General features: G+C 51.3%; 1 protein-coding gene across 1 annotated transcript in view; it reads right to left on the bottom strand.

The window, feature by feature from the left end:
• LOC119100034 (A disintegrin and metalloproteinase with thrombospondin motifs 7) overlaps window positions 1-14,503 on the bottom strand; it is an 89,405-nt gene that overhangs the window by 12,952 nt on the left and 61,950 nt on the right. The window contains exons 20-23 of the mRNA XM_037223149.1: window positions 5,873-6,079; window positions 5,490-5,618; window positions 4,926-5,094; window positions 3,373-3,537 (exon numbers count right to left, since the gene is read on the bottom strand). Of these exons, the coding sequence (XP_037079044.1) occupies window positions 3,373-3,537; window positions 4,926-5,094; window positions 5,490-5,618; window positions 5,873-6,079 (670 nt within the window). The remainder of the gene's footprint in view (window positions 1-3,372; window positions 3,538-4,925; window positions 5,095-5,489; window positions 5,619-5,872; window positions 6,080-14,503) is intronic.

Below are 14,503 nucleotides of genomic sequence, written 5' to 3'. Positions count from 1 at the left end.
CCAAATTCAGCCCTCCACCCCCTCCAGGAAAATGACTTGACAGTAATTCAGGTATCTGAATAAAGTTCGCACAGCCAACAAATTCACCGACTATAAGAGTTATGGAGGTTTCTCATTTCTCGTGTTTCCTTTCTCTTGTTTTTTTTCGGCGTTTATCGGAGGTATGTAATGAACCTCATCGGAACATTGAGAAATCTGGACATGCTAAGATTAAAATACCGAGTTGTGCCTACAACTAATCAAATATACTTTACCTCTAACCTTACTAGTTAACTGAGATTCGACATCGGGTCAATCAAGGTCAACAGCATGCCAAGCCAAATCTTAGAAACCACTCAACGTAATGTTCGTAGACATATGCAGTCCACCAGTACTGTCGCCGAACCGATAGAGATTGCGTCGTGTGTGGTCATCTTAGGTGAATTTTCATGGACGTCCAGGGAATGGCTTTTTACGCGCATTCACCCTACACGTTGTGAATAAGCAATGACGTGGCCTAGCTTGGACCAGATTTGCATAACATACATTTGGAAAGCTGATATGCACACAAATACGCATCACGATGAGATTCTGGGCATAAATCAGGTTTATTAAATGCATTTTGTAATATTCAGTCGTCCTGCTTATCAGTAACGGTCCCATATGGTTCATTGCCCAATCGTGGGCATTACTCTCAGCGAGCTACATTGTGGCTTCGATAGGTTGAGGCAAACCCAGAGCGCACCATTGCCACAGGAAATCAGCAGCAGGATGTCCTACAAGTGTCAAGGAAAGACGAAAGGGACGCCGCACGTTAACTCGTAAATCGTTGGCGGGGAGTGACAGTTACCGGTAATTTTAGTTAGCGAAATAGATCGGGATTCTTTGAGAAGCGATCATCTGGTGGTTGAGTCATTCACCAAAGTCGGGCGTCTCGTCACGCCACGCTCAGCGATCAAAAGCACAAAGGAAGGGGGGATTAACTGTCATAGTCAGGGCTCAAACAGGGCGCTGTCAAAACTGACATCAACGGAGGGATGAAACGTTCCAGCAGTTCTCTCGCAATGATTTGCCGGGGTCCCACACGTCCCACAGAAGAGTTAAAGGTTAATCTCCTTGCTTTCCAGAGCGTTTGAACTGAGGTATTGGCGACGATGCCCTCAGTCTGAGACAATATTGCCAACGAGTTAAAACACATTGCCACCTATTGGAAGGGAAAAGCCGGTGCTGACTATGTCGCGAGCGTTTGTTATTGCTGTGACATTCCATCGGGTTTCTAGTTCAGGATTATTCTTACACATGAAGCACAGCATAGTTTTGCTAAAGTAATTCCTAAGCATGGCGTGAGGCGTTTTACCGACCCGCTGGCGACGTTCTCCCGTCCCGCTGGGGTGCTTCCACGCCCTTATGATGATCCGGCCCAAGTTCATTGAAAATGGAAGCTCACATTGCCAAGTACTATGAGGTCCAGTTTCTGACATAGCATACTTGATACAAGTGCTTGCTTCTTCTTTTTCATAAAACATTCAGTTTTAATGTTAAAGCATTGTACATGTAGTGAAGCCAGAACGCCAATCGGTGCTGGCAAACGCTAGAGCTAGTAATGGTATTTACGCCCGACGCTGCTCCACTCGGTGCATTCTTGACCACACACTTTTGAACATCAATGCAAGTGTCTGCATAATGGCAGAACCAAATTTACCAGCCATAGTCTCATCGTCTGGAAGACGAACTGCATAATATAAATGACACACTTCGTCCGACATTCTGTTTACTGCTGTCTGCCTAACCGAGTAACTGGTTAGCCGCGTAGCCTTTGCCGCCTGGGGATTGGCAACCCGATTTTGTCACAGCCACGCGATAATCTATGCCAAGAGGACGACCCATTCGCCGTAGGATATTGTCTGGTCTCACTTTTTATTTATGGCCAATGGAACGGACTTTGGACGCTGCATGCAATAAGGGATCATGGTTTGGGGTATTCTTTGGACACTCAGGCTGGACAAACATACGCTCCATTTCATTTCCAAAAGCTGTGAGCGACGCACTGACGCTACTTTTTGGACTGTCAATCCTTATTTTAATGAGACATTCGTAGCATTTCTGGAACCCACTGCCAATCATGTTGCCTCCGTCTGCTATGCTACAGCATTGCAGCATTGCCGCCATACGCTTCGCCGTTGGATCGCGAGCAGACGCACCACTGCACTAACCTCGGTCACTATCAAGCTATTCAGACGCTACCCCGGAAGATGCTTGCGCTGGTTGAGCTTGATTCCGCCTTCCAAAATAAAACCGACTATTAATGACAAACTCTATAGACCATACAATACCAACGAAACCAGGCAAAGAAAAAGTGCATCATCTTACCTTTAAAAGTAAGATAATTTTGGTCTTTGATCGATGAGTCAGCTGGGTATGAAGCAAACCCCGCCTCCCCGCCCCCCCCCCCCCCCACATTGCAGTTTGACCTCAAGGCAAAGGTTAAACTAAGTTAGATCAGTTTAGGCTAGGCGGAGTCCCAAGAAACTATCCGCTTTATTAGGTGAGTGACGTCATTTGTTATTGGAAATTCCCCTAAGCGGAAGTGCTGTACTCACTCGCTGTTACTGCGCACGTTAAGAAAGTGTTCCACATATGTATGGAATTTTGAACCCGGACAGCCATTATGAAGATCATTCAGTCAAGCTCACAGTCATGCCCACTTAAGGTTTAAAACCGTCTTCTTTCTAAGCTTGGCCCCACGATCTTGTGCGGACTATTTCAAGGTGCCCCACACATTCATGACCTCTTACAAACGTCGCGCAACTATCGCCGCCTCACTGGCCATGTAGTGATCAGCACCAATAACAAATATGATTATCTGGCGTGTCAGCATGCCTCATGGCATCCGCAATCATCACTTGACAGTCGACCATACTGATGCGGTGAATGCAAATTTCGAATACAGATCACGTTTGGTGATACAATGTTTGAATGAATGAAATGGTGAATGATGAATGAAAAAATGGTAGAAAATTGATATAATTTTTGTATGAATTTTGACAGAGGTACGAGTTATGACGGGAGTAAAGCCGGCGATGGAATAACTTAAGAAAGCGCCATACCCGAGAACGTGAATGCAAGTAAACAATACAAAATCACGGAACATACACAAGAACACTACGACTCGGTAGTAAGCGGCGTTAGCAAACCCAAAGCTGGCCGTGCGGCGCCACGAGCCTTGCTCCGCACCGCCGCTGATCGGGTATGGACGCGTCGCCGTATGGTGCCGTCCGTCCCTGCCGCACCGTCGCTGGCTGCCCCGTGACACCGCCCGGCGGAACACTCGCCGGCGCTGCACCGCCGCACATGCCCTCAGCCGGCCCGCGGCCGCGCGCGCGCGTCACCCACCGTTGGCGGCAGCCCGCGGGCACGCCGTCTCGCCGCAGGGCCGCTTGGTCTCCGGCCGGACGCCCGTGCAGCCCGACGTCGGCCGGCCCGTCTCCAGGCTGATGCACTGCGCCGTGCGCATGCTGTAGCCGCCGCCGCACGTCCTGCTGCACGGCTTCCACTCGCCTGAGGAAGGCGCGGGCGGTCTCACAGGTTGCCACACCGGGCGGTGACGGACACGCGCCGGGCGGGACTCGGGCGGGGCGGGGACCCCAGAGGCGGGGTACGGACAGGACTGCGACTCCCGAGGGCAGCGGACATCCGGCCAGTGACGTGCGGTGCTGCCGGCGTCGGCCACGACGGTTCCCGACGACGGCGCACCATCATAGCCCCTCGGGCGGCAATAAGCCCTGGCGCGCACAATGGACTGACAACAGACGGGTGGAGCGCGCATCCGCCGCCGTCGCCCGCAGGCGGGCACCGAGGCGCTATATAGGCTACCGGTCTGGCACGACGGGAACACCACACACACACGTAGACGCTGTCGAGATGAGACCAGACGGTGACATGCCCTGCTATATAGACGTTTGTATTCCCTTCTAATTATCAACGCGTGGTCATAATTTGCGAAGTTTGATTGTCAGCCGATTGCATGCAATGATAGCTTGATGCACGCTTAAAGCAGAAGGACACTTTCACGTCCAGCATTCCTTTCACCTAGCATTTCACCGCACAACCTCTGTTAGCTTATATGTCGCGAAGGCTTGGCCACATATGGTGTGACCACTGGCGTGCATCCGCAAGACAGCTTGCCTCGAACACAGACACACTCAGCCTCCCTCCCACCCCTCCCCCCCCCCCCCCACGCACCCACCGACTCGCCCAAATCCACGCACCCAACCACCCAAACGGGCACGCATGCACATCTTCAAGATCACGTCAATCGCAAGACGGGAAGGCTCACGTACAATTAGTGGAAAACAAGGCGACAATAATTACCTTAACAGGTTCACGTATTAGTGCGAGGGATCGGTTCACCAATGTCTAGCCAATCTTCTTCTAAGGTCATGAAAAATGACCTCAGAAGCTGATGCGTTCACGCCCCCATCCCACAATCCACCACGGACCAGGGTCTGTCTCGGAGGAAGCCCCTCTCCAGGCGCAGCACGCCGCTGAGCCGAGGCGCAGCCGTCTACCCAGCACGACACCCGTCCAAAGTCCAGCCTCGGCAACCGGCTAACAAGACGCCCCAATCAGGGTTCGCCAATTGTCGCAGCGTGTAATTAGACCGTGTTCGTGCTAATTGACAGATAGCGGCGACAACGTCTCTCGGCACGCTCTCCCAGACGACGCGAAGCCGTCGCCGGCCGGGCGCCTGGCCGGCTGTCGTGGCTGCTGCCGCAGTCCACACATTATTTGTAACGGTCCTAGGCAGCCAAGCGCAACGGCTTGATTTGTGGCCTTCGAAGCCTGATTTGTGGCCTCCCATTGGCGCAGGGCTAGCCGGCTTCTGGGGCGGAGTGCGCGGTAGGGGAGGGGCGGCCCCACCACGACGGGCGTCATGCGCAGCCTACCGGTCTGCCATTGAGCACAGGGCCGCTCCCAGCAGGGCATCGAGTCCAGCGGCCGGCGCTCGGGGTCGCAGCGGCTGGCCGCCGGACAGCTGACCTGGCGCGTCAGCAGGCCGGGCCCGCAGAGCACCGAGCACGGCGACCACTCGTCCACCTCCCACTGCAGGCACGGCTGTGGGCGCGGGTCAGCACGGGTCATCACAGCGTGGGTGGGACGACCACCAGTCCGCCCGCCATCGCAAGCACAGCTGTCGCTGCACGACGCATGCGGTCGTCGCAGATGAACAGTCCTGGACAGGGTTACAACAGGTTCATTCCACCTCCTGCTAAAGCTACTTCCATTGAAGGCATGGCTGCCGCCACACAAACCTGATCCGGTGCTCCTGGAGCACTGAACTGACAATGTACACAACGGCGTCCGCGAGCGCTTGCAAACTTTAGAGCTAGCACCCTTCCCCCCCCCCCCCCCGGACCACTTGACGATCTTGCTGAATACACCCGACACTACCACTGGTCCTTATGAGGCGCCGCGCCAGCGGCCTTGGCTGGGCCGCGACCTTCACTGACCTGAGTGCACAGCGTGTACGCATCGGGAACGGGCCGCGGGCACCGAGACCGCTCCACGCTCTGATCGGAGCTGGGATCAATGCAGAGTACCGATCGGCTCATCTGGCCCTCGCCGCACAGCGAGTTACACTGAAATAACGTCACGGAGCAGGGGTCGGACGCCGGACGGTGCCTTGACGGCGGGCCGGACGGACAGCCGCGCTTTGCGGCGGCAGCGTCGGTTTACCGGAGGGAATGGCCGGCGACACGTCATCTCCGAAACAGTCGTACTCAAATCCAGTCGCGGCAGAGCAGCGGCAAAAGGCAGACTCCTTCGTCACCACAAGGCAATTCAATCGGCGGGATGGCCGGCCCCGAAAGCTCGCAATCGTCCCGCCTCTGACCTTTCCCCAGGCGCCGACGCGCCAGCTGCAGTTGGCGGCGGGCGGCGCGGCGACGGCGCGCATCGAGTGCCGCAGTCGCGTCGTCAGGTGACACAAGGCCATGTCGCACACCTGCTTGGTGGCCGGCCGGCGGGCGCGGCGGCAGCCGTGCGCCGTCGGACACCACACGCGCCGCGTGCGCAGCAGGCACGGGTCGTCGCCGCAGCCCTGCCGGCGTGACGGTCACGCCGGGTCAGCGCCAGGTCAGCTCCGGGCCAGCGCCAGGTCGAAGTCGGCCCGCCGGCGGCGGGGAAGAGATCCCGCAGGCAGGGGCCGCCCGGCCGGTCGGTCGGGCCACGTCGGCGGACCGCGAGGCAGCCGTGCCCGATCGAAGCCGGTGTATAAGAGTGCAGTCCCCGCAACTGCACAGTACACCTGGCGTGATGAAAAAAAACAATGCGCCTAATGTGCCCCAACGTATTGCACTTCGGGGCTCCACAATGCAACCGGCGTGGAGGAAATGAAGTGCCACCAGGCCATGAAACGCATAACACAGGCGCCCGTGCACAGACAACTACAATGGCATGGCAGCCGTAACACATCCAGCTGGCACCCGGCCGGCTGGGGCGCGGTACACGGCCAGACGCCACCGCCGCGAGTCACGTCACACCCGCCGTGAGGTACTGGGCCGCGCCACGACAACGCTCTGATGTCATGGCGCGCGAGGTCGTGGGCCGTGCAGCCGCCCGTCATGGCTGTCAGGTGAGCCGCCAGGGACTCTCGCCATCGTCCCAGCTCCTCGCGGGTGAGGGTTCGGGCGTACTGGGGCCGCTGGCGTGCGCGAAACTCATCAATGCCATCCAGGGTGAAACGGAGACGTTTAGAAAAAGATTGCACCCCCGCCATCGCGGACACGTGTTATCCATTGCAGGCGGTCGCGTCCCGTAAACTGCATTTTCTAGATCACTAGAGATCGTTTCATCACGGCGGTGATGGCCGAAGATATCACCAATGCCATTTTATATATGTGAGCTATCAATGGCATACCATGCGTTTTCTGCATCATGTACTTTTCATTTTATTTACACATCACCATTTGCATTTCAACTGGCCCCACATGAGCACCACATGAGCATGAGCACTTTCTAGCGTGGATTACTTTTGTGTTCAAAGTGGTCTTTAGAAAGCGCATCGTATTGAAAGCAATCTGATCGTGTCAACGAAGAATATGTGTTTAGAAAAAGGGTACATAAATTTGGTGTACTTCTTCGTAATCAAAAGGAAAGTCACAAAATAGTGAAATGCTTTCAACATACCCCATCGTATTCATTCGTGAGCGACGCCGTTGCCTTTGTAGAAGGCTGAGCAATTCTGTTATCACAGGAGTCGCCGAGCCGGCCTTTAACAGGACATACAACCAACTTCTGAGGCATCTGCTGGCTGTGCGGGTTTAATTGGAGACTAACGCTTCTTAAGTTCATCCAGACGACAATCTGCCCGAAGGGAACTCGCACTGCGCAGCTGGGAGCAGGGCGCATTTAAAATTACAATCTTGACTCTGACATGAGAGCAAAATTAATGATTGTGAAGACGAAGAAAATATAATTTTCTTCCGCAAACCTATAACTATATCCATCTTTGCAATTTCATCGTCATCAAACGGATTTCATTTCACAAGCGCATGACACAAGAAGCAATGCTAGTGTTTTTTTACCAGCCGACAGCACACAAATAAGATCGAATCGCAAAAAAAGAAAAAATAAGTGATTGGATGGCACGGTACCGGCAGATCTCATGACTTTAATTGGGTCACTCAGGTCGGGATGTGTTTGCTAAGTTACGTATCACACTTCATCACAAAGGTGTTACGTTTTTGTTTTCAGTTACTGGGGCAACCATCCACCCTGTGTCCCCTGGCTGTCGCACCCTTTAATACCTTTTCCAACACCAAGCCTTTCAGATATGACTATCTGGTCAGTACATGATTGCATACTCCGATAAAAGAAAGGGAACACCTCTCTCCGCCGTTGGGAAAGGCGTGAGCGTGATTCAGCCCCCGCGGCAACGCTTTCGGAATAATATTTAACGTCAACACTAGAATGCACCTTCCTATGTCGAGGGATAACATTCACCTATTTTCTTCGCTAAATTTACTGCGACCGTGGCAGAAGGTGAATTTCTCTTCTCACTTTCACCAGGCGAGGGGGACGCCATCCTAAAAAAAACCATCAATGAGACAGCGAATCAGATCTCTCAGATCAGATCTCGATCTCAGATCCTGTCAAGAGACTGAGGTATGACTTCATCACCGAAGGCCTGCATGACCACTTCAGTGAAAAATCGGTTGCTTGCTGTTCATGGGCAACAAGAAGCACTTTTGGGCACTTACCAGGCATCAAATGATAGTCTACGCTCAACATTAACGGTAATGTTCCACGTATGAAGACGCTGAAGCAAGCGTCAGACATGACAAATAAGCTCACTTGTAACTATTGGTATACTTTGAAATGGAAAAGGCTGCTGTAGACAACACAACTTCTCTATTTAGTAGGTGTGCTCCTCAGTACACCCCTGTTTGATTGCATCATCGTTCCTCGCACAACATTGATTAAGAGTGAATTGGCGGCCGCTCGATTTGGAAATCGTGCCCACGAAGACAGATATGGACGACTCGACAGTGATATTTGTCTCGGCCCTGATCGCCTCATGGACAAGGAATGGGACGATTGTAATAACGATATTAAGGCGTCATTGATACCTGGGTGACCTCCAAATAGCCTGCACGAAATAATCCGCACATCTTCGCGGGCGTGTAGCTCAGAAGCTCAAGGGATTTACCGTATTAGGAAGTGTAAGGCTGTGAACCGCACCAAGTGATCTTCAATAGAGCTATTTCAGCTTCAAATCCCATACAAATATGATTCAATGTGGAACACTCATTTTGAGGTGGATCTGACCGGAGAGGTAACCGGCTCACTTTAAAAGAACACACTGAACATTGCTGGATTTAATAGGTGCCGAGGACTCCGTTGTTTTGTGGTAATAGCCTAATTTAGGCTTCATAGTAAGAGGAAGTGCCTTCGCACCGTCATACCATCATACCCTGATATTATCATACCGTCACACCGCCTCATACCGTCACACCGCCGGCCCTGCCACTTCCCGAGAGGATAATTATCATACAGTCACACCGCCTCATACCGTCACACCGCTGGCCCTGCCACTTCCCGTGAGGATAATTATCATACCGTCACACCGCCTCATACCGTCACACCGCCGGCCCTGCCACTTCCCGAGAGGATAATTATCATACCGTCACACCGCCGGCCCTGCCACTTCCCGAGAGGATAATTATCATACCGTCACACCACCTCATACAGTCACACCCCCGGCCCTGGGACAATTATCATACCGTCACACCACCTCATACCGTCACACCGCCGGTCTCGCCTCTTCCCGAGAGGACAATTGTCATATCGTCACACCGCCGGCCCTGCCCCTTACCGAGAGGACAATATATCATACCGTCACACCCCCGGCCCTGCCCATTCCCGAAAGGACATTTATCATACCGTCACACCACCTCATACCGTCACACCGCCGGTCCCGCCCCTTCCCGAGAGGACAATTACCATACCGTCACACCGCCGGTCCCGCCCCTTCCCGAGAGGACAATATATCATACCGTCACACCGCCGGCCCTGCCCCTTCCCGAGAGGACAATATGTCATACCGTCACACCACCTCATACCGTCACACCGCCGGTCTCGCCTCTTCCCGAGAGGACAATATATCATACCGTCACACCGCCGGCCCTGCCCCTTCCCGAGAGGACAGTTACCATACCGTCACACCGCCGGTCCCGCCCCTTCCGAGAGGACAATAATCATACCGTCACACCGCCTCATACCGTCACACCGCCGGTCCCGCCCCTTCCCGAGAGGACAATATATCATACCGTCACACCGCCTCATACCGTCACACCGCCGGTCCCGCCCCTTCCCGAGAGGACAATTACCATACCGTCACACCGCCGGCCTTGCCCCTTCCGGAGAGGAGAAGCAACATCCCGGCCGGCGGGTGTTAAGCTTGCAGGACAGGTTCCGTTCGGGAACAGCATTCCAAAACGCATTCTTCGAACGTTGTAGCGTTAGGATCACAATTGAAGCCCAGGCAGCGTCTTTTTCCTCGCCCAGGTGCCAGCACTCTCCGAAGGTACCTGTCTCCAAATCCTGGAGTGAAACAATCGATGCTACCACGTGCGATGGGCCAGCTCCGCTACGGGACTTCGTACTCTACAATCGGCCACGACAAAATTCACAGGATAGTAACGACGTTTGTAACAGGTGCATAAACTAATCAAATGTAGTTGGGAAGTTTGTGAGCTTTTGCAATCCATATTGCCATTGCACGTAAAGTGGCAAGGACTCAACACCAGTTACTTCCTGGCAAGCAGGGTTTTAATGACCTTATCGCTGACTGATGCCTGCGCGTTAGTTTTGACAGGAGTCTGCTCATACGAGACCATATACGCCAGTAGTCCGTCCATTGCATGGACAATGTGTCTTTGCTACTATGGAAATGCGTTGATGTTGCTAGCAGTTACGTGAGGACATAATCTGCAGCATCGTCTTGTAATCGATGCAAATTCAGCTGCTGAATCAATCGACGCATGGACGCGTGCGAAATGTAGCTCATGGGTGGTGAAAAAACGCAACGAATGTATTCGCTGAAATTGTAGCTGATTGGAATGCTCCAGTGTTTCCGTCACGACACAGAACAATATTTCAGAACGCCTTTAAGTGCGCTTTAAAACACTTAAAATGCCTTGCAAAGCCTTTTAATGAGTTGGATCATGTCAAAGCGTGTGCTTTCTTATCAACCAAACGGAACCATTATGCTCACCAAGTATCATCACGATACCTACATGATACACGGTACATTCAAATTGTGAGTTGACAATTACGGGTTCCAGAATAAATATTTGAGTACAAATTAGCAAAGACTTCACGAACAGATGGGAATCAACAAGGCAGTGAACGTGCGGCAACGCAATTCCTGAAGATCGAATGAAAACGCCGACAACGGCATTACCTATCTCACGTATCTACCTTACGCCATGCACGTCTGCTTTATGCCGTGATGCCTCAAGTATAGCCCAGACATAAATATTTCGACCGAAGGGCGAAAAAGGAAAACTTGTAACACTCAACAGAGATACAACCGCTGAGCGCATGCATGGATGTATGGAACGAATAGAATTTACAAATAGCCCATAAATGGCGATAAAAGGCGCAATGAATCCGAAATCTCTCAAATAGGCTAACGAACTCCTCATGATATATCATACATTGGATACTTTATAGCGAAACAATCCCAAACGTGCTAAGTCAAGTTCATATGCGTATTTCCTTCTCGATCGAGAGAAACGATACTCTTGTCGCGCAGCATTACCATCCACGCAAAACTATTTTAAATTTAAAATCAATTGACAAATGGGAAATATGCGCACTTCACGCGCTCAAGAGCAAACGATAAGTATTCAGCACACATGACAGCACTTCTTTGGAATTAGCGGTATCACCGGCGAGCAGGAAACTACGTCCCCGTTCCATACCATACACACGAGATTACGATTACGAGGATACCAGATGATTGCTACATATGTTTGACAGAAACGCTTCCATGAAGGCACAAGTCGCCAGGGAGAGCAACAGAGACAGACAGAAGCAGGACAGAAGCAGAAGCCCTCATTGCGGTTTCGCTGTCCAGCCATGAATTATTACACGTGGCTCAGGCACGCCACTACCTCGTTATGCCTGGCGTCCGTACACGCGGACGACTTGGTTATTACCAGAAAACCTGCGACGCTGGGATATTTTTGGCACGTTTGGCCAGGAGTCTTTCGACTCCTGTCACCAACCACCATCAACCATGTCACCAACCACCACCACGGACCATATTTCAGTCTAAGCCGGTGCCCCTCCTAGCCACAATTGATGCGACGCCACCAACACAAACGTCTCCTCGGCTCCGTGTTTTGGAACAACAGATTATGATTCTAAGCAGTATTTGCTTTCCATGCTGAATAAACGTGGAATAACAGAACAAAGGCGATTTTTGCCTTGTTTGCCTCCACTGACGACACCCAGGTGCGATGACTTGAAAGATTGCCGCAATGCTGGAAACCCTGCTGGGGTTTATTGCTCTCCTGTACAGCAAACACTGAATCCAAAATGCTGCGCAAATGTTGCAGCGCGAACACCTAACAAATGACAAAGACACCATACGATTTAGGAATATATGAGGCTGACATTCTTAGCGTAAGTACCGGAATTTTTCGTTACACCCGACCCTTCAACATGAGTCGCGCCGCCCCCCTCCCCCGCCAAACTTTGGACACCATCAAAACTTGAGAGCGGTGTCCGAAACTCATTAGTGTCGGGTGTGGGCCGTGACCCGGTTGAGCGTCACAGCTGCCGACCAGCGTGACGCGGGATGAGTGGCCGGCGGCGGCGCTGGGACGTGTCGAGCCTCCAGTGGCATCATCATCGCGTGGACCCACCCGCCGCACCAGCCGTCGCGTGGACCCACCCGCCACACCAGCACCAGCCGTCGTGTGGACCCACCCGCCGCACCAGCACCAGCCGTCGCGGGACCGCCGGGAGCGTCGGCCACGGCGGCCCGTCTTATGGCGGCTAGCGGCGAAACGACATCCTGCGTCATGAGATTGGGCGCAGCTGGCTGTGATGTAAGCATGCATGGATGGACCCCACGGGGCTCGGAGGACCAACGCCATTTGTTGCCAATCGACGTGGACGGGGGTCTAAGAAAAGCCATGCATGAAGACGGGTTGATGCACGGCTCCTGGCAAGCTCCGCAAATTGTAGCTGTTTTTTTTTCACTCACGTCGCTGCAACACTCGTGTGGAGCAGCTTTTCAAAGCGTTAAATGACCTGAATTGGCCGACACGCCTCATACTAGGTGAAAACCAAACATGGTCGCAAATATATACACGGGTAGACAATACAAAATATGACACGCTTAAACAAGATTAAGTGATACAAAGGAGAGGCAACGCCTGTCAGGCACCGTTTCGCAAGCAAACGGTTCAGGCGGGTTAGCAGGACAAATTAAACACAAGTATCCGATGCTCAAGTGTTGTGATTATCACTTAACCATCACTTAACCAAACACCTTTTAAAATCGCTGATTTCAGCGAGTGATAACTATGTGTGGCCTGGCGAGTTTCATAGTCTCCGGATGTGCATTGACAATAATATACCACACTTAGTCTGTTTCAGCTAATCTCTTGTTTGGTTAGGGTATTTGTCACCAGCGAATGTTTCTCAGCAAAACTTTATATCTACTTACCGGAAACCACATGCGTAGTAAACAATGCCTCGAACAGACCACCAACCAGGTCAAAGGCACCTAATTTTCTGTGCTGCGCAGTCATGCAAATATATATATATATATATATATATATATATATATATATATATATATATATATGCATGTATGTTCTATGAAAAGTAACTGCTGACTGAGCATTGACGAGCTTTTTGACGCATCGTTCTAGTTTCTGGGCTTTTGACATGGCATTATCGTTTAAGTTAAAGATGGTTCGCACAAAATTGCTCATATATTCGTCACTATGTACATTCTAACGTTTCAAGCTCCTGTCTCACCGTCGGAGAAGACTAAACGGCACAACAAATAAGTTTTGAGCTTTAAAGGACAGAAAATTGTGCACTTCTTTGGAAAACATCATTTGGTGCGGAGAACACAAATGAAGCATGGCTTATTGAAGTAAGACAGAATACTGTTTTCACATTGATGCGTATAAAATACGCTCACAATGGGAGCGCTGCAAACACACAATGAGAACGCTATTGCCACAATCACGTCAAGAGTGCTCATCACCCACCAACTAATAGTTCAAGAGTTCTCCAAGAATTTGTTTATCTGTTTAACGCTGGAGTGGGTTCGTTAAGGAATATACTTTCCTACATGTGAAGGCGTCTCCTGTCATTGCACATCCGTAAAATTTCAGCGTTGTCTGTCAGTTGTCGTGTCAATGTCCTGTCCTGTCATGTCGCATGTGGTCCAGAGGTGTCCCGTCACCTAAGTGCATTGTCAGACGTCGTGAGAGTGTCGTGGTCACACCAATGTAATGTATGGAACAAAGTTTGCAGCCTTCGATATTGCATTTGGATTGGCACACTACACTGGTGCATTTTAGTTTGTCGAGTTTTTCTGGGCTGTTTCTCGTATAAAAGTTTGAGATTTTCTTATTACGATAATAAGTGAAAATTTCTATTTGTGGTTTTTGCCTTTTACATGTCAAAAGGCAATTCCCCATACAGCTTTTCGTCTTGTTTATAGGCAGATGTCAATTAATTTTGATAATGCAGTTTGATGGTTAATGGGATGTCTTGTCTTGGCTTGCTGTCAAAGTGTGTTGTCATATGTGGTTGCATTTCGTTTTCAACGTGGGAATTTGAAAAACCGTTGCTCCCTAAAATCTGTCTGATTCTTATCAATTCGGAATGCAGTCCTGTCCGATCAGCGCAGTGCCTAAATGTACGTCTAATGAGTGACCTTCTGACGCTAATTTTGAAGCGTTGAGGGCACTGCCAGCATTTAAGC

This window comes from Pollicipes pollicipes, unplaced genomic scaffold (assembly GCF_011947565.3).
Source record: "Pollicipes pollicipes isolate AB1234 unplaced genomic scaffold, Ppol_2.1 Scaffold_4881;HRSCAF=5763_pilon_pilon_pilon, whole genome shotgun sequence".
Taxonomy (NCBI): domain Eukaryota; kingdom Metazoa; phylum Arthropoda; class Thecostraca; order Pollicipedomorpha; family Pollicipedidae; genus Pollicipes; species Pollicipes pollicipes.
This window is presented reverse-complemented; position numbering and strand designations above follow the sequence as displayed.